The sequence below is a fragment of the Colias croceus genome, chromosome 1, assembly GCF_905220415.1.
Source record: "Colias croceus chromosome 1, ilColCroc2.1".
NCBI lineage: Eukaryota > Metazoa > Arthropoda > Insecta > Lepidoptera > Pieridae > Colias > Colias croceus.
Window position 1 is genome coordinate 4,106,091 of NC_059537.1, and position 24,799 is coordinate 4,130,889.

At 31.7% G+C, this 24,799-nt stretch overlaps 1 protein-coding gene across 7 annotated transcripts in view; it reads left to right on the forward strand.

Annotated features, from left to right (window-relative positions):
* Nucleotides 1-1,719: 1,719 nt before the first annotated feature.
* LOC123703582 (solute carrier family 12 member 4) overlaps nucleotides 1,720-24,799 on the forward strand; it is a 289,109-nt gene continuing 266,029 nt past the window's right edge. For 2 of the 7 annotated variants that reach the window (XM_045652347.1, XM_045652190.1), the window contains exons 1-2: nucleotides 1,721-2,062; nucleotides 6,951-7,170. In XM_045652347.1, coding sequence (XP_045508303.1) covers nucleotides 7,050-7,170 — 121 coding nt within the window. In that variant the 5' untranslated portion in view covers nucleotides 1,721-2,062; nucleotides 6,951-7,049. Of the gene's footprint in view, nucleotides 2,063-2,105; nucleotides 2,180-6,950; nucleotides 7,171-24,799 lie in introns of those variants that run through there. The other 5 variants (XM_045651692.1, XM_045651753.1, XM_045651821.1 and 2 more) reach the window with 5 other exon arrangements.

Consider the following 24,799-nt stretch of genomic DNA (forward strand, 5'->3'; position numbering starts at 1 on the left):
CAGGTTGTCCCAAAAAGTAGTGATGAACGGAAGCTGGGAGGTAGAGGACCTAGAGGGCTATCCGAATCACCCTCATGTATGTGCGCTTTTTCGGAGTTATGACCTTTTTTTTCAATTTTTCACCTATCGCCGAGTACGATGATATTTTCACTCATGGTGACGTCAATTATTGCGCTAGATGCTTGATTTTTTTTGTTTGCTTAGCTGAAAGGTAGGCCAATTCAGTATGGTAACATTTACTATCGTTAGATCTTTGAATGGAATAAAAAAAAATAATTAAATGCCAAGAAAGATGAAATTACCCAGTATGTTCACCACTTCAAAGGCCCGTAAAAAAATAAAATCACATAAAAAAAGTTTTCCGTTTGACTTTTAAAAACTTGCTCTATCTATCAGGTAGCTACCCTGAAAATTTCATTTTCATCAATCATGTTAATTCAATTTTTGCACTTACCACATTTAGATTTCAATTTTTCGATTAAAGCCTCCTGAATAATAAAATGAAGTAAAATAATCTTTCAGCTTAGCAAACAAAAAAAAATCAACTATTTAGCGCAATAATTGACGTCACCTTGAGTGAAAATATCATCGTACTCGGCGATAGGTGAAAAATTGAAAAAAACGTCATAACTTTGAAAATACGAAAAATCGCATAACATACATGGGCGTGATTCGGATAGCCCTCTAGGTCCTCTACCTCCCAGCTTCCGTTCATCACTACTTTTTGGGACACCCTGTATAAGAAATAATAAGGATGTATAGATGGATAGATGGAATATGTTTCACAGTTTATTAGACTTAAGATTAAAAGCTTGAATTCTCGAAACTATGATTCCAAGAGCATTTTAAAACAAATATTAGCAGACAATGACGTCACGAGCACTCAGACAAAACACTCTATATCGTAAAAAGTAATCACGGTAATTACTTGGTTTTTAATTAAGACTTAGAACGTATAAGGTACAAGGGTCCCTACCCCTTTATGTGAGGGTACGCGCCCTTTGAAATAAACGAAAGGGAAGACTAGACGTCTAAATACTTACATAGAGTATATACTGATGGGCTAACAGTTTGTTGTTTTTGGGCTATTTAATTACCACGATATGTTCTTAAATATTGTATTGTTTATAAAAATAGGTATGATAAAGTTTTAAGGACTTTTTGCTTGCTTTACCTATATACATAACAAAACTAAAACTTTGTTGTGACAACTTATATTTATTGTCATAATCTTATAATAACTGTCTATAACTGTATTACTAATTAAGCATCATCTTAAAGTGTTCAGCACTTTAATAACTATAAATAACTTAGATAATTTATAGATGAAGTTAAAGTATTCTTATATATCATTCAATAAAAATATAGACTCTCCTTTTATTATTTAGCAAGCGCTAAGTTTTTTGCCGAAAAAACTATGAAACCGAAAAGTTATTCAGCTAGCAATACTACATGAGCATTATTTTCGTAAATGATATTGGAACCTAGAATCACTAACCGCTACTGAAATGATTAGACGCAGTGTTTACATACTATCTGGCATAGGTTTTCATTTATCCAATGCCATTAAGCTATTAGGCTTGGTAATAATAAGCATGTGTAAAACAATCACGCAACCGCAGCCGTTTCAGGTGGCTGCAAGGCGATGCAACGAGCGGAGTCACAGCATGATATAGTCAAATTGCGCAGAGAGCCGGCGCGGTCGGCACTCATACGACAGACGTGGTTCGGCTGTCGTGCGTCGCACGCGTCTGTTTGCTCCTAGCGACGCTCGGATTTCGCGTAATTATTTCTAACTGAAAATCATACGAAATACCCTTCCCAGTTGTACCCCTTCACCCCCAGTGATGCTTATAACTATGTAAAAATACGTAACACAAATCATCAAATAAAAAGTGCATGTAAACAATCGAACGATCGATGTTTATTAAATAATTCCGAATGTTAAGTTTGTTGAACTTTTTCGCACGGGCCGGAATATTGTGACGTTTGTGCATCGAGATTAGGAATAGGGCTACATATGCGAGTTTCATGGTCGCACGAAATTCATATGTAATTCAAGGTTGAGAATGTAGTTCTTATCAGTGGGCACTACTGTGATAAAATCAGCTTTATCTACTAAGTTTGCAGTAACGTTTAACTCGTAATGTCTTCTAAGTGGATTTAAAAGATATTAGCGGTAATATCAAGGTGAAAACATGTATAAAATCAATGAAACATGCTTTGCGATATTAAGAACAGCTGCTGTTTCGATTTTTATAAGCACATGTTGTTTACTTTGTTATTAACGTTTGTGTACCCGTGCGGTCTATAAAAGCTACCTATTAATTGCACAATTTATAATAGATTGGTTATCTATAAACAGTATTTATTTATATCTCGTAGAATATATTAAAACAACAATACGAATGTGTCACTGCTTATTTACATTCATAAATATACAATCCATTAAATTTTATTTACGATACGTTATCTAATAAAAAACCGGTCATGTTTTTAAAACATAGAGTTCAGATTAAATTTAAACAATACAGTTGATACCATGACTTTGAATGCGTTGTAACTTTATACTTCGATTAACTGACCGGTTTTATTCATATCACAATTAGTATATTGATAATATGGGTCTAAAACGGAAGTTAATAGTTATTATGTAGTATGAAAACCTATTGTTCACGTGTTTATCTTTATACTAACTTGACCAGTCATTTAATAGAATAATAATTAACATATTATAGATATATTTTAATTTACATGTCATAGGTGGTTAAGATAATAGGAAACTCTATTTTTAGTTTAAAGTTTTGCAGTAGACTCTACAATTACATGTAGAGATATCTAAAGTAGAATCCGTGCATTGAATACTACTAATTACCTATTGTTTTTGTTTGTATTAATTATTATAGGTTTATGATATAAAAGTGGTCAAGGTAGAGTTGGACTAAAACACAATTCCTTCATACTGTTCTATAATTAAATGAATGTTTTCAATTTCATACAGCCAAAATAATCACTCTATTACGGATTTTACCATTGATTTATTTTTAAACATGAATTAACGATCTTTTTTTTTTTCAGTATACCTAACTAGTATAATTTTTTATAGAACTAATCATTATTTAGGTCAGATTTAACTCTGTTAATATTTTCTAAAGACAAATGGAAAAGCTTATAAGTGCTTTGGTGTTTCGGAATATTGCTTGGGATTACTTTTGATTGAAAATAAATATTGTAGTTTAAGCAAATATTCACTTTTGATGCTAATTGAGCTATGTTAAAATGTAATTTAAGTTATATTCAGAATATGCAACAAATCGCGTTTTAAATCCGAAGTTTTATTTCAAATCTTCGCAAAATAGGTAATTGTTAAACTTTTTCTAAACCTAGATAATATTATAACCAACCCAAGAGATTAAAAAAGAATTGTATAGTTCAATTATTGTGTATTACAAAAAATGAGCGATTAAGACAATGAATTAAGCTTACATTTTAACGTAGTTTTAAAATTTAGAAAAGAACGTGTTAAATGGCCTACAATTTGTTCCAATTTCATTCATGCTATGAATCATTATTATATCTTATCTTTCTATAACTACCTACAAGCTTACCGCCCGTGGCTTTGCCCGCTTTCTCTCCGTTGGATCGAACTGCACATGGTGTGCGAATTTTATTATAATCGGTTAAATGGTTTAGGAGTCCATTGAGGAAACATTGTGACACGAGATTTATATATATATTAAGATTTTTAAGCTATTGCATAGGTAGATTCTATCGCGGGCCTTGAGCGCGGGGACCGAATCCAGAAATTGCGTAACGAAAAACCTCACGCTCCCCACTCCGACGGGCACGGAGGTGTGGCTTGAAGGCATGCTATGCAATAGCTTTACCGCGGCAGTCCCCGAGTGTAACACGTCTTTTTTAAAATAACTAATTAACTTAAAGTAGGTATATAGAATAATAGTGCTTATTATGAATTCCTAATAATAAACCAGATCATCTTTATGCAGTATCTACTGCATAATTCGAAGAAAAAATCTATTTGATTCATATTGCGTATGTGTGCATATCTTATGCAGAATAAATAAAATGTACTCGTTATATTATTATGTACTCGTTAGTTATATTATAAAGGATCTCTGTATGGGACCTGAGAGTAAGAAATTTTTAGTTTTTGTCATATTGTAAAATACTAGGCGGGCGCCTAGGATGTGATGCTCTTGAAATTTTCTGTTCTTTCTTTATAAACTTAGTATATAAATAACCAGGTCCTAAGAATAATAAACACAAAAATCCAATTGATTGCATTCGAAATAAAAAATATGTAATATGGGTAATTGTACCTATTACATATTTTTTATTACGATTGCAACTATGTATTGACATCTACCTTTAAACTTTGATTCTCAACCAATATTATCCAATGATAATAATTCCACAGAAATTCTCCCATACCAATCAAACATATATTACAATTTATTAAAAAGATTTTCTCTTAAGCCAATTTACGTTCTTTGCGAAGTAATTGCATTAAGATGTATTAGATTTAAGCGGTATTAAAACTCATTGACCCGGCGACCTGTCATAGCCTTGGTAGAGTCAAAATAATTTTGAAACCTAAATTTAAGTTATTAAGGGTTAATATCCAAATAATTAATTTTTAATCCTTTATATGAAAATTAAAATTATTTTCATGAATTATAATAATTTGAGAGCCTTTTCGCTAGTTTGTTATTTCACAAATAAAATTATTTTTAGTATTTATTTCGCTTCAAAAAGTACTACATTTCGTCAAATAAGTGGCCTTAAGTGGCTTTATGTATGAGATGATTTATGAACGCTCTGAATCTTTATTCAATTCATCATTTAAAAACAACTTTTTTTAATGGAAACGAAATCCTTGAGAAATTTTTAATATTAAATATTTGTAACCAAGTCATTTTATTGGTAAAAAAATTACTGTATTTTGTACACAGGCTAAAATGCTTAAATTCTTCCATATCAATGAAGATAAAAATATGTATGCAAATTAGTTAATTATATTTCCCACTTTGGGAGATAGTGTTATATAAGTAGGATGTAACAAAATGTACCTACAAATAGGTGGGGGGGTCTTGGGGTAATAGAATGTAGAATAATTTAAGGTAGGTACATGTCTGAATTTTCACTACACTAATTTAAAATATGGTCGCAATACAGAGTATGAATTGCATAAATTACGTCTTATAAAGATAATATTCGAGACTAATAGAACATTGTTACATACCGCGGTAATTCATTGCCATGTCCATTTGTCGATTTCAATACACATCAATTGGGTGTCATTTGTGTGTTTGTATTACCGGATTGCATCGGTATCGGCTGATTGTTACTCGATATTAATAGAATTACCTACAAGCTGTCGCCGCAAACGTTGTTCTTCCTTACTCTTATCACTTAGGAGTATGAAAAATAAATATTGGCCGATTCCCAGATCTACCCAATAAGCAGACAAAATTTAATGAGAATCGGTCAAGCCGTTTCGGAGGAGTATGGTATAAAGAGGTCTATTATACTTTATTTGTTGGATATGTTTACTTTTAATTCTGTCTTCCAATGATTTTAAAGTACCCAAAAGCTAATATGTTTGCTTTTGTAAGCTTTTGATTTGCTAAAGTATCTAATGTGTACTATAAATGATTTCTATGTATTGGTTGATAAAATTAACGAAACATGATTCTTTTCAACTTTCTTGGGATATAAAATAAGCCGATTTTTAAACGCAATTTTTAATTTTAAAATATTATTAATTACATTTTTTATGATTATTTAATTTTATTCAAACATAATATGCTAAAAATGCAAACCATTTAAATTTATCCATACAGATATTTTATTTGAAACCTAATAAAACATACCTACCTATACATTGTAATTACAATTTCATTTCCTGCTTCTTATCACTTAGGTTTACATAAATTGGCGTTTTTGCGTATGAACTAAATATAGTACAACAGAAGTACATGTTTTTATTCTTTATATATATAAATTATGCCACTTAATCCAACCGATTTGAATTGCTAATGATTTTAAAAATACGCATATTCATTATGTGACGTGTCGTGCATACAATTGCTCTGTAATCCCTAGCTTATTATTGTAGAGCTAGAATTAATTATTATTTTATAAGCTAATTATAATAGTTAAAAAAGTGCTATAATGATAAATAAGAATAATATTATAATATATAAAAAAATCTTTGGAGCGTTTTAACTCACTTTAATAAAACATTTTTGAACGAACTAAGGAGTAAAAATAATGAAATATATGCGCGTAGGTATAATTATGATGTGATTATAAAAATAAATGAAAATTGAAATTTTAAATATAACATAATTACGAGTATATACGTAGTGAGAAAATATAGCGACCTCTACGCGCTGGAAAATGTTTAAAAAAATATACATAAGAATATTACTCCGTTTTTTTCAAGTCATTAAAACTAAAGCAAATTGTGTATTTAAATCGGAGTTATGGCGAACAATTTCTTGGCTGCAGGGTGCAATTTAGTTGGATGGAGCGCGTTTTAGTAAATGACATCGCATTTTCCAGTCGGAACTGTAAACGACTAGGTTTAGCCACGACATTTGTGCATTAGGATTTCGAAGTCCTGAAAGCTCGTCACTATAAGCGTTTTTTACTTTTAAATTAGATTGACGTCCCCGTCTACCAAAATTGCCTTTTCCTTAGTAGGATACATTTCACTTGCAAATTTTGATTATTATTTATGCAAATAATAATTCTGGACGCGCGATCTCCGTCGGTTTCTCGTGTTTATAATAATTATCCTGTTGAAATTCCAATAAAAATGTAAATTAAAAGTAACTATAAAGAATTACATATGTCATATTTCTGCGACCATGAAATTCAGGCGTTTAAAGTCATAGCTAATTTAAATGAAAATGTATTTTCAGTGATACATATCGTGTAAAATGAAGTTATAAACAATCGACTGTAGTGTGTTCAATAAAGAAACATATCTTCAAGCATATCAGTGTAGTGTGATAGTGAAAATGTCCGAACGCTTCAAGGTGACGAAGTTCGACGAACCTTCGGGTAAGAATTACAAGAACTACGGGGCTACTTCCGCTGAGAGTGATGTGGAGCTGAAAGGAAAGCTGCTGCCTGATCCAGGTTAGTTTATAATATAATATTATTGAAGTGAAACTTCTTTAGGCGCGTTGAGAGTAAAATTTCAAAGTCGCGTCTTGGCAATACCGTCTAGTCGACGACGTAAGACGACGATTTGGGTATCTTTGAATCTTGAAAAAGAAGTTTCACTTCTGACACATGTGCTCGGCACACACGCTCTTCTTTTTTAGGGTAGAGTTATGTTAGTTAAGTAAGGGAACATATAGGCCACCGATGGTTACCCCCGCAAAGTAATAGGTGACATAAGTGGTCATCATCACCATAGACACTAGCTGTCTAGGGCTTAATAAACGTCCTTTTTAAAGGATAATATATGTACTAGGTATATATTTGAGTTTGTACTAACTTTCCATGTACGGTTTCTCGTGCACATGTGTACCTACATCACGTTATTGCATGACGCAGTACCTAGTCCAAACAAGCCTCCATTGACCATTTCATCACTTTTAAGTTTAAAGTTTGCAATTGTTTACATATTATATTTGTTATTAGATCAGTTCAATAAAGTTGAAAATATCTGAATAATTATAATTGTTTATGAAAACTAATTTCAGAATATGTACCTACGAGATTTTATCGTCAATACGACCAAACTAAAAGAGGCCACCCTTTTCAGTCTTCTTCAGGAGATATAATTTAGTATCAAGAAAGGAATTTGGAAGTAATATTATAGGCAATAAAATACATTGTGTTTGTAAGTAGACTAAAATAGTATTTTTCCACTCCCCATTTAGCCTTGCGTGTATATAAATATACTATACATTTATACTACAAAATATGATAAATCGGAATGGAAATACTCTGTAGTAAAACGTATGATAAAAATCAATCTGAATAATATTCCCACTTTTTGTATGAGTCATCGGATAGTTGGTGAGCCGTAGTGAAGCATTGATGAGTGAAAATGAGGTAGAGAATTTATTCTATAGCCTATAGGTACCCGATATTTACGATATTACTTATGAATTATTATCGTGTTGTATTTATTCCTTATGTAGTAAATATGTAGCTATTATAAAATTAAAATGTTTAATTGAAAACTATACATACAACAAAAGATTGGAATTGGATTTTGGAAAATGTATTGCATAAAATTCACAAAATTTTGCACTTTCCCTGGTACATAAAATGGGTGAAAATTAATTATAATTTTGTAATATTTGCTGTTACAACATTTTAAACGAAACTTTTGACGATCACGACGGGATAAAAATCATAATAGAATTTATGTATTGAAAAATGGACAGAAGTTTCATCGTATTGTATAAACTTTTCGCTACAAAAAGCAATTTTACAAAGTTTCAAACTAATAAACCTTTTCAAATACAGTAACGTTTATCTTATATTTTTTTAAGCTATTGTTGATAATTTCATCATTTAATAGATTATTATCATTTTTGGTTTTTTGATATTATATGTTAAAGTGCTCTTCTTTAAAAAAAGCAAGCAAGATATGGTTCCTACACCTGAAAAATATCTTAGATTCCGACAGAGGAAGAATGGTAGAAAACGAACTGACAAGTTACAGCACTATATTTCACTTTTATTTCCCTAATCTTTATCTTTAATCTTAATATATTATATAAATCTCGTGTCACAATGTTCGTCCTCAATGGACTTCTAAACCACTTAACCGATTATAATAAAATTCGCACACCATGTGCAGTTCGATCCAACTTGAGAGATAGGATAGTTTAAACAAGTAGGTACCACGGGCGAAGCCGGGGCGGACCACTAGTAATATATATATATAAATCTCGTGTCACAATGTTTGTCCTCAATGGACTCCTAAACCACTTAACCGATTATAATAAAATTCGCACACCATGTGCAGTTCGATCCAACTTGAAAGATAGGATAGTTTAAATCTCAAATCGTTTTAAAGAAAGCGGGCGAAGCCGCGGGCGGTAAGCTAGTAGAGTCATATAATGTAATGGACAAAGTATTAGATTATATTATTTCCAAGTAAAGATATGTGAACTGTGTTTGGCTGAAATATAGGACAAAAAACTTCAGTTTCTCTGTCAGGCTTTAATCTTTGTCATCAAATTGATAAAGTTATCGAAAGTTTTGCGCCTGTAAACTATGTACATAGTTTATTTGACTAAAGTTAGATAGTTTGTGATTATGATCTGCTGAAATTATTGATTTTATTGTTACTTAAGTTTTCACTATGTTGGATAAAATTGTTTTATCAAAATTTTACGAAAGGAGACATAGCTGATAATGAATATCGTTGCCGCGGAGTCTCGAAAAAGTATTTCTATTACCTTTTAAATTAAGTTTAACTTCAGAATATTTCCGGCTAATTTCAGAAACAGTTATGCCAAACCTAGTTTACTTCTCGATTAGTAAATAAAATTAGTAAATTGGCTTCATTATTTGAAAAATGTTTCAAGTTTCCCAAAAAAATAATCAACTAACGCCGACAAAGTCTTTCGTTTCTAAGAATGGTTTAAGTGTCAACTTTCATATTAAATTGTGACTAGTGCGGTTCAGAAGCGGATTCCCGCGGCGGGAAATCCGCTCGTATAGTATCACCCTAATTATTCACAAATTAGCCAGACTAATTCGTATTTCTTCAGAAAATCGCCACAATATTGATGAAGTTGGAAACAATGAGGTGAAAATGAATATTTAGTATGTTTACTGTTGTTGTATCTTATTGCCTATGTAATATGTAATATTTTGCTCAATCGTATTGATGAATAAACGCTGTTTTATGTTGGATAATAAAATTTTACTAACACATTTCAGATATTATTAGAAGATTTCTATTTATTTCAGAACATTTGTTACATTATTGATACGTTTATTTGATAAATTACAAAAATTGAATCATACTCGTAGTATTTACATGTTTGTTTTTATAAAAAATATCTTTTGACTCGCTTTGCAGACCAAGTAAAGCCTAAACGGTAAATCCAAAGACAATCGACGACGATTTTTTTATTGTTTCTTTTGGTAAATTTAATACTAAAGAATTTTTAAAAAAGAGAAGGAACGTTGTGTCGCTTGATGGTTTGAAGAATATTGAGCCACATGGCTTGCTTACTTTTACTGTTCTAGATGTATTCGTGTACATATTATGGATTTACTGCGCCACTCTACTATATATACAGCAGCAGATTAAAAATATAATCTATGACGCCAAAAAGCGCTGCATATTATGATTATGGGCCCTCTTCACAAATTCACAATGTGTAACGTCGCGTTGGCCTAACAAATGATCTTCGATGTTTGCCGCCATTACGGCGATTATGAAAAAACATTTAAGGCTCTTACCTGGCTCAATGACCTTCACTATCACTGCATTATAATTTTTTTTGAGCGCTCCTTGCGATATACAGTGTTGTTGAATTAAAAGTGACTAAAGATTAAGGAAGTGTAAAATGTATCGTACTGCTCTCTACACTATCGTGCTTGCCGGTAGTCGCCCAGCACTTCCCATTGTGAATAGGGCCCAGAAAACAGTTTTTTTTAACCATTTTACGGATGATTTGTGTGCGGTGTAGCAATAAATAAATTATAAATGTACCTATGTAATATCAGCTGATCGCCGCTGTGATGTGGTCAGTGAGCAACCTCAGCGGTTGTAACTGATACGAGCATCGATTATTAACGTAATCTTTATTGCATTGATACAATTAGGTACTCGTATGATTGAATAATATACTTTGTATAGAAAAATATTTGTTTTATATAGAACTGAAGATGATAAAAAATGATGGTTGGAATTATAGTTAGAATTTAAAGTTAGAGTTATGAGACACAAGTTAGTTAGAAATTTGTATTAAGATAAACCGAATGAATTTTCTTATTATCAATAGAGCTCGACGTGGAATACAATGGTATTCCAAAACGAGGATCTCATTTAGAACATTTGCTTTGAATACAAAATGTATGATAAATAAAATGTATGGGAACGTTTCATGTAACATTTTTGTATATTTCTCGTTTTATTTTTAAAAAGTTATTATTGTTATTTTACTCATTAGGTATAGTACTTTCAATATCAGTTTAAAGTTTTTTGATATCTGTAATACATAGTTACGGAATAATCGCCTGTGCACACTTAACGATTACACCCTGTATACCTGGCCTTTATACAAAGTAACAATTACAAAACGATAACGAAGTTAGAAAAGGCAAAAATGTACCTATGGGATTGACATACGCCGCGTTAGATCACGTGGTCTATCTAATGTCAATTAGTGTTGCCCAAATGCAAGAACAAGACGAGACTTAGCCAGTCTTGGTCTTGGTCTTGCGCCAATACACCTGGTCTTGGTCTTGGTCTTGGTCTTGCGCCAATACACCTGGTCTTGGTCTTGGTCTTGGTCTTGCGCTCCCAGTCTTGGTCTTGGTCTTGGTCTTGCAGCAAGAGTCTTGCAAGTCTTGCAAGTCTTGCAATTACCTATTAGTCTATTACTATTTCTTAAAGTTTACTTTAAATCTTAGAAAAACGTATTAGAATTGGAACATTGTGAGCCATAGTAAAGATACTTGCGTGATCAGTATAATGTATTCATTTTCATTCTAAGCACTCTGAAACTTATTTATTCTTTGGAACACCTGTAGGTACTCTTAAAAAAATTCGAAATTATTTTGCATGAGTTTATCTACGCCCTATGGCGGCAATCAAATAGTGTCAAATGTTATGATTTCGGCGTGGCGGCAACGATTGTTTTTCTTTGAGAAGTAAGTACAAAACCTTTGATGCCGCATTATCAAAGTGCCGATGGTTAAAACATAACTATGCATGCACTCAGTTTGATTTTAATAGATATTTTTTTAATCGCTATGTTTATGGTATTAGTCGTAATGCGCATAGGTCCAGTTTTTCATATTCTTTGATACAGTTTTTTGCGTCTCATAGAATTCCTAAGCGTACCTACCTATACACCGAACTGTTACACCTAACTACTCAGTGAAATAGCGCTAAGTCCTAGCTGCAAGACGCAAGAGTCTTGCAGGCTATGTCTTGTTCTTGCTCAAGTCTTGCACGGTCAGTCTTGGTCTTGGTCTTGCTAAAAATACGCGGTCTTGTTCTTGGTCTTGGTCTTGCAAAAACGCAAGAACAAGACCAAGACTGCAAGACCAAGACTGAATTTGGGCAACACTAATGTCAATCCCATACATTTTTGCGATTTCTAACTTCGTTATCGTTTTGTAATTGTTACTTTGTCTAAGGCCCCTAGCTATTTACATACTTAATAATACTTACTAAACTAACTTTACTTACTTTGGTACACTTTACAGCTTTCCTAATAGTTGTAAATAGAGTTAACAATTAGAACATTCAAGAATAATTAATAATACCTACTAGCAGTTGAGTTAAAATAAATTAAGGAACAGATTAAACTTTCCTCTTTGAATATTTTATAACAAAAATAACAATAATTTGATTAAAAGTAGGAATAATCTTTACGTAGGTAAGTAATTAAAATAAAAGAAGCCAAGCTGTGGAATAAAATATATATAACTAGCTTACCGCCCGCGACTTCGCCCGCTTTGTCTAAAATGTAATAAATCTAATACAGTGAAACTTGGTTAAGTGGGACCTGGATAAGTGAGAAACCTCCATAACTGGAACTCATGTTGAGGTCCCAACACTTTGGCACTGAATTACCTCTGTTAGTGGGACGAGGTAAACCTCTATATCTGGGATTTGTTATTTCGATTAATCATCATAGTTACCTCTATAACTGAGACAGCGAGTAAATTTTATATGCATAAACCTCTGTAACTGAGATAACATTGTTTGTTTACTCATCCTTATTCTACCCACAAATTCCACACGTAATTCCAAGTACGTAAGTACAAATTTTGAGCTTCAATTACCTTCAGTTTTAGTTTCGCTTTACTATCATACAGATGTTTATTTGAAAAATGTCAAAACGAAAGCTACAATCGTTATCATAACGTGAAAAATTATATACAGATATACAGGTATAAATAAATATCTGTCTCTGTAAATGAGACAGATATTTATTTATACCTCCCGGAATGTTTTTTGTTGTTCAATTACCTTCAGTTTTAGTTTCGCTTTACTATCATACAGATGTTTATTTGAAAAATGTCAAAACGAAAGCTACAATCGTTATCATAACGTGAAAAATTATATACAGATATACAGGTATAAATAAATATCTGTCTCTGTAAATGAGACAGATATTTATTTATACCTGTATATCTGAGACACTGGGTAAGTGGAATACCTCTATAAGTGAAACGGCATTGCCGGTCCCTTGAAGTCTCACTTAACCAGGTTTCACTGTATATATAAATCTCGTGTCACAATGTTTGTCCTCAATGGACTCCTAAACCACTTAACCGATTATAATACTACCACATTCATAATGACCGTATCGAGAGAGTACAGAAAAAAGCACTTCGATTGGTAAACTACAGATTTAACGCAGGAGACAAAATATCCTATGAAGATAAATTAGAGGTGTTTAAGGTCACGAAACTTTCAACGCGCCGACAGTACCAGGATCTTATATTTCTTCATCATATTATACACTATCATATTGACTGTCCGACTCTGCTCTCACTTCTTAATTTTAACCTAAAACCTAATCCCAGACACCCTTCTCTCTTCTGCATAAATGTTTTAAAAAATAATACTTTTTTCTATAATCCCATGGTCCGTATGTGTCGCCTGTATAATGATTTGACTTCGCGTAAGCCAAACACAGAACTTGACGTATTTGATCCAAAACTGGGTAAATTTAAAAATCATGTCAAAACCGTGCTCAAGTCTAATATTAAGGCTCTATGATAATTTAAAATTTGACTTTCATAGTTCTTAGATACTTTACTGTTTATTATATATTTATTATACTTTTATTTAACTAATGTGATGAAATGTAATGAATTTTATGTGATTGAATGTAATGTAGGTATTTATTGACTTAACTGTATTTTATGAGATTTATTGTATTGTAGCTATATTGATATGATATTTATTTGTACTATGATTTAGATTCAATTTATTTTATGACTTGTATTTAAAAAAAAAAAAATATTTCACTTGATCTGTGAATTGTTGAAGTAATGTAATTTTTAATAATTTTTTTTTTAACCTCAATTGTGCTGTGTACATACAATTAGGCTGGCATTTTACCGCAACATGATTGTGATTAAATTTGTGTATAATAAGTCAAAATTGTCAGCTGTGGTGTGTACCTATTTAAATAAATAAATAAATAAATAAATAAATAAAATTCGCACACCATGTGCAGTTCGATCCAACTTGAGAGATAGGATAGTTTATAGCACAAAGCGGGCGAAGCCGCGGGCGGAAAGCTAGTTATATACTAAAACCTTCCTCTTGAATCACTCTATCTAATAAAAAAATCGCTTTCAAATCGGTTGCGTAGTTTTAAAGATTTAAGCATACAAAGGAACAAAGGGACAGAGAAAGCGACTTTGTTTTATACTACCTATGTAGTGAGGACTCAATAATTCTGGATTGATAAATAATTCTTACAAGCGAAATAATAAATATTATTAAAAGTGAAAATATAATTAAAGATAAGCTCTTGTTTATATTCTACAGGCTTCACGAACTCAGTATTACATACTTGTTGACAAAATACGAACTATTCTGTTATATATAATACTGTTTACTTAGGCATATAATATTTTTATGATATAATAAACATATTCATGTTTTGTGAAGGTCAGAAATGTATTTCAGTTCTGTTTTGTTTACAATATTGTAAAGGTTAGAACGAATGCAAAATGTTGGATTGATTTTCCGATACAAATCAAATAACTTTCCTCGGCTACAAATGTATTTTGCTCCTTGTTTAGTTTATATTTCCCTCAGAAAATTCTGTTTTCTCAGAGGTGGGTAAACAAATTTTAAATCTTTTCTTACATTTGAATGTTAATGAATTTATTTAATACACTTTTGGTAATGATTTATCTATATTATTACTTCTGAGTACCTACTATTTTTATAATTATAGATACCGCCTAAAATATTCGATAAAATTATCAGTAAACGAAACTATGTTACTAATTTCAAAAATACACGCCATTTGTAACCTTTTAACTATTTCGTAGGTAATTACTAAGAAAAATACCTACTTATCTCTGAGGAAGTACTGTTCCGGTTTAATATTGTCAATTCGGTCATTCCTGTATTGAACTAAAAATATTAACAAATTCTTATGCATGTCGCCCGTCCATCTTCGATTCGTTCGTAATCATAGTTACTTGTCATAGTAACAGTCATCAATAGGTATAGAAATTGATTCTGTTTTTCAAATAATAAGACATACACACACACACGAACAAGAAACTTTTCATCTAAGGCATGAAATCAATGTGTGCGACTCGAAGAAACATAAATACTTGAAGAATGTTTGCCAATAATACAACACCATGATTCCAGTGAGGAAATTGCAACTATTTGCTGTCGCTTTATTTGCTATTAGTGTAAATATGGCTCTTATGAACGTGAAAGGGAGTTATTTTTATATCTTGAACATTTGCTGTGTTCTCAATAAATTTAACAGTAATTTTAGAAACGTTTCTCATCATAAGTTATATTGATTTGGATGTTGATTGATTCCGTACATCTAGAATACTTTATGATGTGAAATTATATGTTTTAGCTTTTATTTTTACACATAAACTAGCTTTCCACCCGCGGCTTCGCCCGCGCAGTCAAAGAAAAACCAGCATAGTTCCCGTTCCCGTGGGATTTCCGAGATAAAATCTATCCTATGTCCTTTCTCGGGTATCAAAATATCTCTATACCAAATTTCATGACAATTGGTTCAGTGTTTAAGGCGTGATTGAGTAACAGACAGACAGACAGAGTTACTTTCGCATTTATAATATATATATTTTATAATATCTATGCCAGTAATTAAATATAATGCCGTGTTAAGGAAACTAAACCTCGATTAGGTCATGGTGGGACACTCCCTTACATTGATGTCTCGTTAAAAGAGTTAACAGCGTGTTAAACTAACTAACAGAGCTTGGTGAAACTGGGCCTAAGTATTGATTCCTTGATAAAATAAGTATCTTGAAACAATTACCCAATACTTGCTTTTATTTATAGAAACGAAAAGCTTCATCAAACACATAGGTACGTAGCTCTAGGTATTGCGAGACTCCTAAACCCAGGATTGTCTTGTATTTACGGATGAATGGAAACTATCAGCGTTTGGAATTCTAATCGACGCCTGTGAGAGATGAATGCAATTAATGTTAGCACTTCGGAACTTTACTACATACCTTTTGTCTATAAACTATATCAAGTTATAGTTTAGTGACACGCAACCGTATCATGATCCTATACTTTGCGACATATTTTTAGCATAAGAAATATATGATGCGTATAAACATTTAATGTAGGTACTCACGCAAAATTTGCTATAAAAAGTATGATCATTAAAATATTCAGTGCCTTTCAAAGTGACGAAAAATTAACATAAAGAGTACTCATTAAACACATTGCGGGGAATAATTTCGCATAATATCGATTTCCAATTTCATCCCCAGTCTCTATAAAAAGTAAACGTAAAAGTATAATTATAATAGGACCCATGAATGTAGTTCACGTAACTTTTAGGAGAATGAATTAAAATTAGGATTTTTTTATTGCTGTGCTCGCGTTTTAAAATGTATCGATAGTAACAAAACTAGTAATAACAAAAAAACGCTGACTCTCGTGAAAAGGGTTAGAAAAGTTTATCGTTCATTTATATCTTACTAGCTTTCCGCCCGCGGCTTCGCCCGCGTTGTCTAAAACCTAATAAATTCCTTCCTCTTGAATCATTCTATCTAATAAAAAAAACCGCTTTCAAATCAGTTGCGTAGTTTTAAAGATTTAAGCATACAAAGGGACATAAGGACAGAGTAAGCGACTTTGTTTTATAATATGTAGTGATCAGAAATTATGAGCTATAAGAAACACATAGCTGACAATTATAATTAAATCTGGATAAATAAATAAATAAACATAAAAAGTATTGAAAAATTAAAAAGTGCCAAAGCATACAGTCGAATGGTTACGTAAACTAGGTGGAAAACGTAAGTCATCTATAAAACTGCTCTGAATAAATTTCATTGGAAGAAGCGCTCGATTGGACAGCTTCTGATGTTTTGTGACAATATACTGCAGAATACAACATCAATTTAAAAGTGTTTGTTGTACTCTCGTTTGATTTTTAAAAGCTGCATCTATTTTAACATATTTAAATAAATTCTGTAAGTTTAGACGTATAGAAAAAGAGGTATTGTTTTAGTTGTAGTATTAGGTAAAAGTAAAGCAAGACACAATCACCACCACCACGGTAAAATGATGAGATGAATCACATAGTTTAGAGTTTAGACTTTAGACAATAGTTCATTGCATACTGCCCCCCTAGATAAGGCTTTCTATTAGCGTAAAGTTTGATAGAATAGATTATGAATATATGAGATTGACATAAGCTGTAGATAAATGTATCGACAGCTTACGTCAATCTCATACATTCATAATCTATTCTATTAAACGTTACGCTAATATAAAGCCACTTGTCTAACCCCCCTGGTCTGTGGAAGCTTTACATGCGTAAGCGCATTCTCCTATGAAAAAAGCTCGGACGTTATTGATGTAAACACACATGAACAGTCTAGGAATATTTTGTATTGCATCAAATATTTAAAAATCTATGAAGAGTCATGTCATTTATTATTGTTAATGGAAACATTATTGCTCATTTTAATATCTTTAATAGAAAATAAAAACATTTAATGTTTTTTTTTTTATTTTGATTTAAAATATTTATTTTATTGACCAAGGTGGAAACATAAAGATCTCAGAAGAGATCTAGGAATAATAGTTTATAGCAAATTAAAATTGAACTAATTAATGAAAGTCTGTGTTTAATATATAATGTATTAGTATGAGTTTAATGCAGTGGATAATATTATAATCTTTTTATTGAATACTAGCTTAAAGCCCGCGGCTTCGCCCGCTTTCTCTAAAACGATTTGAGATTTAAACTATCCTATCTCTCGAGTTGGATCGAACTGCACATGGTGTGCGAATTTTATTATAATCGGTTAAGTGGTTTAGGAGTCCATTGAGGACAAACATTGTGACACGAGATTTATATATATTAAAGATTATAATTTATTTATAACTAGCGGTCCGCCCCGGCTTCGCCCGTGGTACATATTAACGTTTTCTCTACATAAGAACCATCCTCGTACTTCAAGGAATATAATAAAAAAAGAATTATCGAAATCGGTTCAGCCGTTCTCGAGTTATGGAATTACAACGAAAAGTGGCATTGATTTTTATATATTAGATAATTGAATTTGCGTTTTACCTTTTTACTATGCCACGTTCCATGCAATATCCCAATATCCAATATCCCACAACACAAGCCTTAATTGAGCTTACTGTGGGACTAGGTCGATTTGTGTAATAATGTCCTAATATGTAAATATACCTATATGAATATATTAAGTATGATAGTACCTAATACTGTCGCATTTTTCAATTAAATGGGCGCAATTGTGTTGTTTAATTGAACGAAATGAAATGATTTTTATACCTTAGTATTTTTCCCTATTTTATTTAGGTCATGACAAATTTCTGCTCCTAAGCTCATTCTTGGATAGACCACTCGGTAAATGAATCTTAGTATAGTAAATCAAAACTTGAAGTATTTAGCCACTTAGTCTCACAAAGGAATATTTTTGCAACATTTTCATTGCTGCTCTGCTCCGATGATCGAAGCAGGATATTGACGTGATACTATTAAACATTCCTTGATAAAATCATTCAGCATTTACTAGAAATTAGTAATTTATCATTAATCAATATATTATGTAGAGCTACAATTTTGGAAATGAAGTAGATATATCAAACATAGATTCTTGGATTTACTAGTAGGTACCTGGAAAAAATAAATTACCTACTTATATTATTTCAAAGAATTATATATTTTGTATTGTATTATAGGAATAACACAAAAAGTGTCTCAAACTTACAATATTATCCTACTAATATTATAAATGCGAAAGTTTGTATGGATGTATGGATGAATGGATTTATGGATGTTTGTTACTCTTTCACGTAAAAACTACTGAACCGATTACAATGAAATTTAGCACACATATAGAGGGTAACTTGGATTAACACATTGGATAGTTTTTATCCCGGAAATCCCACGGAAACGGGAACTATGCGGGTTTTCCTTTGCAAACGCGGGCGAAGCCGCGGGCGGAAATCTAGTTTTCTTATATTTTCCAAATAAATTCAGGTTTAAGGTAAACTTCGTGGAAATATAATTTTCTGGATAAATCGCTCTTTCTTATTGAATGTCGAGGTAAGATCTCAATACAGTCATTGCTTGAATAAATTGTATTGTGAAGACTCTTTACAGGATTTTCAGTGTACAAAAGGACCTTTACATTTACGTACGGACGGCTGCGTTCAGCCTGCTTATTGAATGTGGCGTAATAAGAAACTTTTAATTATTATATTTTAACTTTTCGTTACAATTGTTTCAGATACAATTCTCATCATTATTAGGATTGAAAGAACTATAACTTCGTATTAAATAGTGCTTCAAATTGAGGTAAAATTTCGTACAGCTACAGTTGAAGAAACGTAAGAAACTGTTCGCATATTTCATTGTATTATAAACGAGAAAAAAAATGTTCATTAATAAGAGAAAAACCTTAACACCAATTAGACTAAAACTTGGAATGTTATTAGTTGAGGATACATCGCCCATTTTTGCAAGTGACTACTATCAAGCTAATTTTCCGTTTGTAGCTTTATTTTGATGAGACGCTCGATAATTTCGTGTACAAAACTCTCGATTGTGGTAGCTAACAGAGATAACAAGGATAAAAAATTTTGATTTGATGGTTCTCAAATATTTATTACTAATTGAATGATTTTTTTTTGTTCAATCTCAAGATAATTACCTAAATTATTCGAAAAAATATTTGTCCTACAAAATCTATGGTTTCTTCAAAGAGTCCCCCTTTCCAAAGTGTATCGATAACGAGGTCATCATAAATGATTACTAACAAGCTGATTTTTTTGTTTTCACTTACTGAATGTTTATATAATTCAACAGACATATTGTCCTACAAATTGCGTAATAAATATTTGAGAACCATCAAATCAAAAAATTTTATCCTTGTTATCTCTGTTAGCTACCACAATCGAGAGTTTCGTACACAAAATTATTCGGTGTCTCATCAAAATAAAGCTACAAACGGAAAATCAGCTTGATAGTAGTCACTTGCAAAAATGGGCGATGTATCCTGAACTATATTGGCCAAATGCTAAATAAAATCGATCATTTCTCCCAATTTGCGCCGCCTGACTTGAGCCCGCGGCTCTTATACGACTATTCGTGGAAAAGATACAAGAAATGCCTTTCAATAGTAAAAAGATCCTGACGGCTAAGTAGTGAGTATATATAGCACCAAATATTTAGTCAAAACTATATAGCAATTATTACAGACGTAGGACTTAGGTAGGCTTACACGTGACAAAGTATACAACATTTTAGGCATATAGGCCGATAGCTTGGCACCAATCATTTATAGTTTAGGTAATAGTCTATATTGTTTTAAATTCACCTCATAGAGCGTATTAGAAATTACTGTATTAGCTATTGTTTATCATATAAAATCATAAAAATCTCGTGAACAACTTGGATATAGGATTTGCTTACTAGGTACATCTCTTCAACACGTATACTACTAAACCGACGCGACGTGCCAATTAAGTACGGGCCAAGTAAATGATGAATAAATCGAGTGACATACCGACAGAAACTCAGCACACTCACTTATTGGATCAGTGGAGCTATTAAGGCAGCTGACCTAATATTTCTTCCTGCCGGGAAACGCCGCACTAATCTGGTTTACTTGGCTACGTAAACTTTGCATTTTCGTCGAGTTTGCAGTTTATACAGCGATACAGTACTTTCTTTTATTCGTTTGAATGCCGCGATAATTAGAAATGTGGACGTGGTTATTTTATTACGTAGAATTTCAATTTACTTCGCTTTAATATAAATGTTGAGTTAGATTTTTAATACTGTATACCAGCTATATAAATAAACACATAAAATGTAAGCATTTTTCTAATGTTAAATGGTGAATTATTTAAAATGTATGTTCCTCAATTAGTTCCAAATAATCTCCATACCGTACTTAATATTTACCATCCATAGTTAATGTTAACATTAAAACAGCAATGTTTTTATATGATTATGTAATACACGCTAATCCATTTATTTGGCTTTGGTTCGTCAATCGCTATGTTAAACATTAAATTCTTAACAGAAGTATGCACTATACATACAATATTGTATATAGTTATAATTAGCCCAGAAAAGACCTCATAGACCTTATTTACGCAGTTGCTACGAACAACGCGGTGACCATGAAGAATATGGTAATCAAGTCGTCTTCATTACATAACAAATATATTACTAAGCGAGTCAATATTAAGACGTGTTATGAGCTAGCGTATTAGCTGCTTAGAGTAATTTGCTTTTTTACAAGAAATATTTTAAAATAGTTCCGTTACAATGGGGTAATATAATAGTCAGATTACACGACAATATGCTGTAATGTTTTTGAAGTTAGGAACTTAAAAATTCATATTTACTAACTATGTACATGCGAAAATGTAGATCATGATTATTCTTTAGGGAAAGGTGTCCCATAACTTTGGTAATAATTTAATTTCAAAAGAAGTCTATACAAACTTTTCCAAACCATCCTTGCAACACAAAGTAAAGTATTTACGACATGATCACAATGTCCTATTCATTAACAAAATAGATAGCAGCGCTCTTTAACTTTTATTTTCTTATAAAAGTGAACGTTGTGTTTATGAAAACCTTGGAATGGCTAAAAGCCTCTGGAGGAAATTAGATTCAACCATGAGTGGAGCTGAAAGGATGTTGTTGTCCGATAATTGGTTAATAACATTTTCAATACACGTTAGTAAAGCTTAGGCAAAGAAAAATAAATTAGGGAAAATTAATAAAAGGCATATATACCTACATAATATGTACTCAAGTATAATTCACGGTTAATCTCCATATAAATGCTTTTTAAGTGAAACTTTTTTAGGCACATTGAGAATAAATTTCAAGATCGCGTCATGGCCATACTGTCCCGTCATGGAGTAAGGTAACTGAAATTTTGGTATGTTTGAATCTTGACAAAGAAGTTTCACTTCTGACACGCTCTTTTTTATTTCAGAAAGTACCTCTAATACACACGAAATATGCCTGGTTGGTAAAAATTATTATTCGCACATAGTTAAGATACGTGTAAAGAATACATAGGCACCGTTGTAGGTAATAAGCCGTTTATATGAATATTAATTTTATATATTCATAACCGCAGCCTTTGCGGGTAATTTTCTGCCCACAGACAATAAATTTAATTAATTTATATCAGGTAACATGCAGGTATTATGTTTGAATAAATTTTATATGAAGGTGAGCTTAGATGCATTAATGAAATTTAAAAGGCCTAATCTATCTATGCATTTATTTTAGCGTAAGTTTTCTTCAAGAAAACGAAGCGAGGCTATCGCAAATTGGTAATATGTTATGTTCATTTGTTAGCGTTTTATAATAATTAATTATTGTTTACAAACAATTTGAAAAATTTTATATTGTAAAAGTTCCTACAATATGTATCTATATGGTACTGGTTCAATGTGCAATAGATTTTTATTTTATTTTTGTGTATACATTTAAATTATATTATAAACATTGATCCCCAGTTTTCAGATCATTTATAAGGCATGTTTATTGTGTTTACTATACCAACATGGCATAGGATATGTTTAAGCAAAGTTGCTTAGTCCAAATAAATGAATCATCAGCTGTAATAAGTTTTACTTCACCGCTCACGCTCTATTCAACGTTTGCTCTAAAAATATATGAAAAAAAAAGGAAATAAACCCATCTCCAGCAATCACGGCTATTTATACAGTTTTATTGGGTAAATTAAACCCTCCACGGCGGTATTGGCTCGCCGGGGATCGTAAATGCTTTTACGATTTCTACGTCATGCCAGCTCGAACAATTCCGTGTTATCAGGTTAAAACCTGATTTCAGTTACATTCCCTTTGTACATGTAAATCGTATTACCTGCGTGTAAACGTACATAATATTGTGTACATTGTCACAACACTATGTAAAACTTTGTGGAAATCCATTCTTTTCTGGCTATGGAAAACGAAATCTTGTACCTATATAATTTACGGTACAATTTAAATTAAGTTGATATTAACTTCTTAAACTATGAAGGTTTATAAAATGTAATGCTATAAAATGTAATGTTTACAATAAAATAAATAAGTGTTAAAAATACCTCTGCTGGTGAACCAAAAGATAAATAGAATAAATTGAAACTGTCTTTCGATTTTATCTAAAATGAAAGAATAATACCATTTTTTTCTAGTCTCAAAATATTTTAAGAATAATTATTTTTATATACGAAGTATTATCATAAACGTTCCGAAAAATTAGTTTATCTTAATTAATGAAAGTCATCTTGGCGAAAGTTTGGACTTGATGTAGCTCGCTTGAAAAATTATTTTTGTTAATTGAATTAATAACTGGTTCATTTCTTGCCCCGGCTATAAAAAAAATAAAATAAATAATATAAGAATTTTTATCGTGTTATTTCCAAATAATAATAATTATGTAGATTGAGCTATAATAATATACAATTGTCTTTTATTTTTAACCTATTGCATAGCTTCTATCGCGGGTCTTGAGCGCGGGGACCGAATCGAGAAATTCCGTAACGAAAAAACCTTACGCTCCCCACTACGACGGACGGAGGTGTGGCTTGAAGGCATAGCATGCAATAGCTTTACCGCGACAGTCCCCGAGTCTACGTTTTTTTTAATCTACATACTCTTTGCATTTGGTCATAAAAACTCAATCAAAAGATAAGATTCATTTATTACTAAGTTAAAATACGTCAATTATGTCTCGATTATGTTAAGTGTCAAAATAAACAAGTGACGAAAGATAACTTTTAATTAAAATGAAATTTGAGTCCCATTACCCATACCTAAACTCCTGAACTTTATATTATACAGGGTGTAATCGTTAAGTGTGCACAGGCGATTATTCCTTAACTATTACAGATATCAAAAAACTTTAAACTGATATCGAAAGTATTTAACCTAATGAGTAAAATGGCCATAATAAATTTTTAAAAATAAAACAAGAAATATCTAAAAAATTTACTTGAAACCCTCCCATACATTTAGTATGAGATACGAATAGGTATCCCACGGGTTGATACATGGGTTGATCCAAAAGTAATGATAATCAATATTAAACAAGGTCATTACAGTTATATTAATTATGTAGTTCTCTAGATAGTCTTCTAACTAGAAAATATCTTCAATATTTTTTTTCCTAAAAAAAAAAAAAAACTTCGACTTCATCCACAAAAACCCCTCGCGGCCATCACTTCACTGTCGTCTTAAAATAATTTATTGCTAAGAAAGTGTTTCTTGTGCCGAGGAAAGAGATAAAAGTAAATAGGAGCTAGATCAAAATAGGGCAGGTGT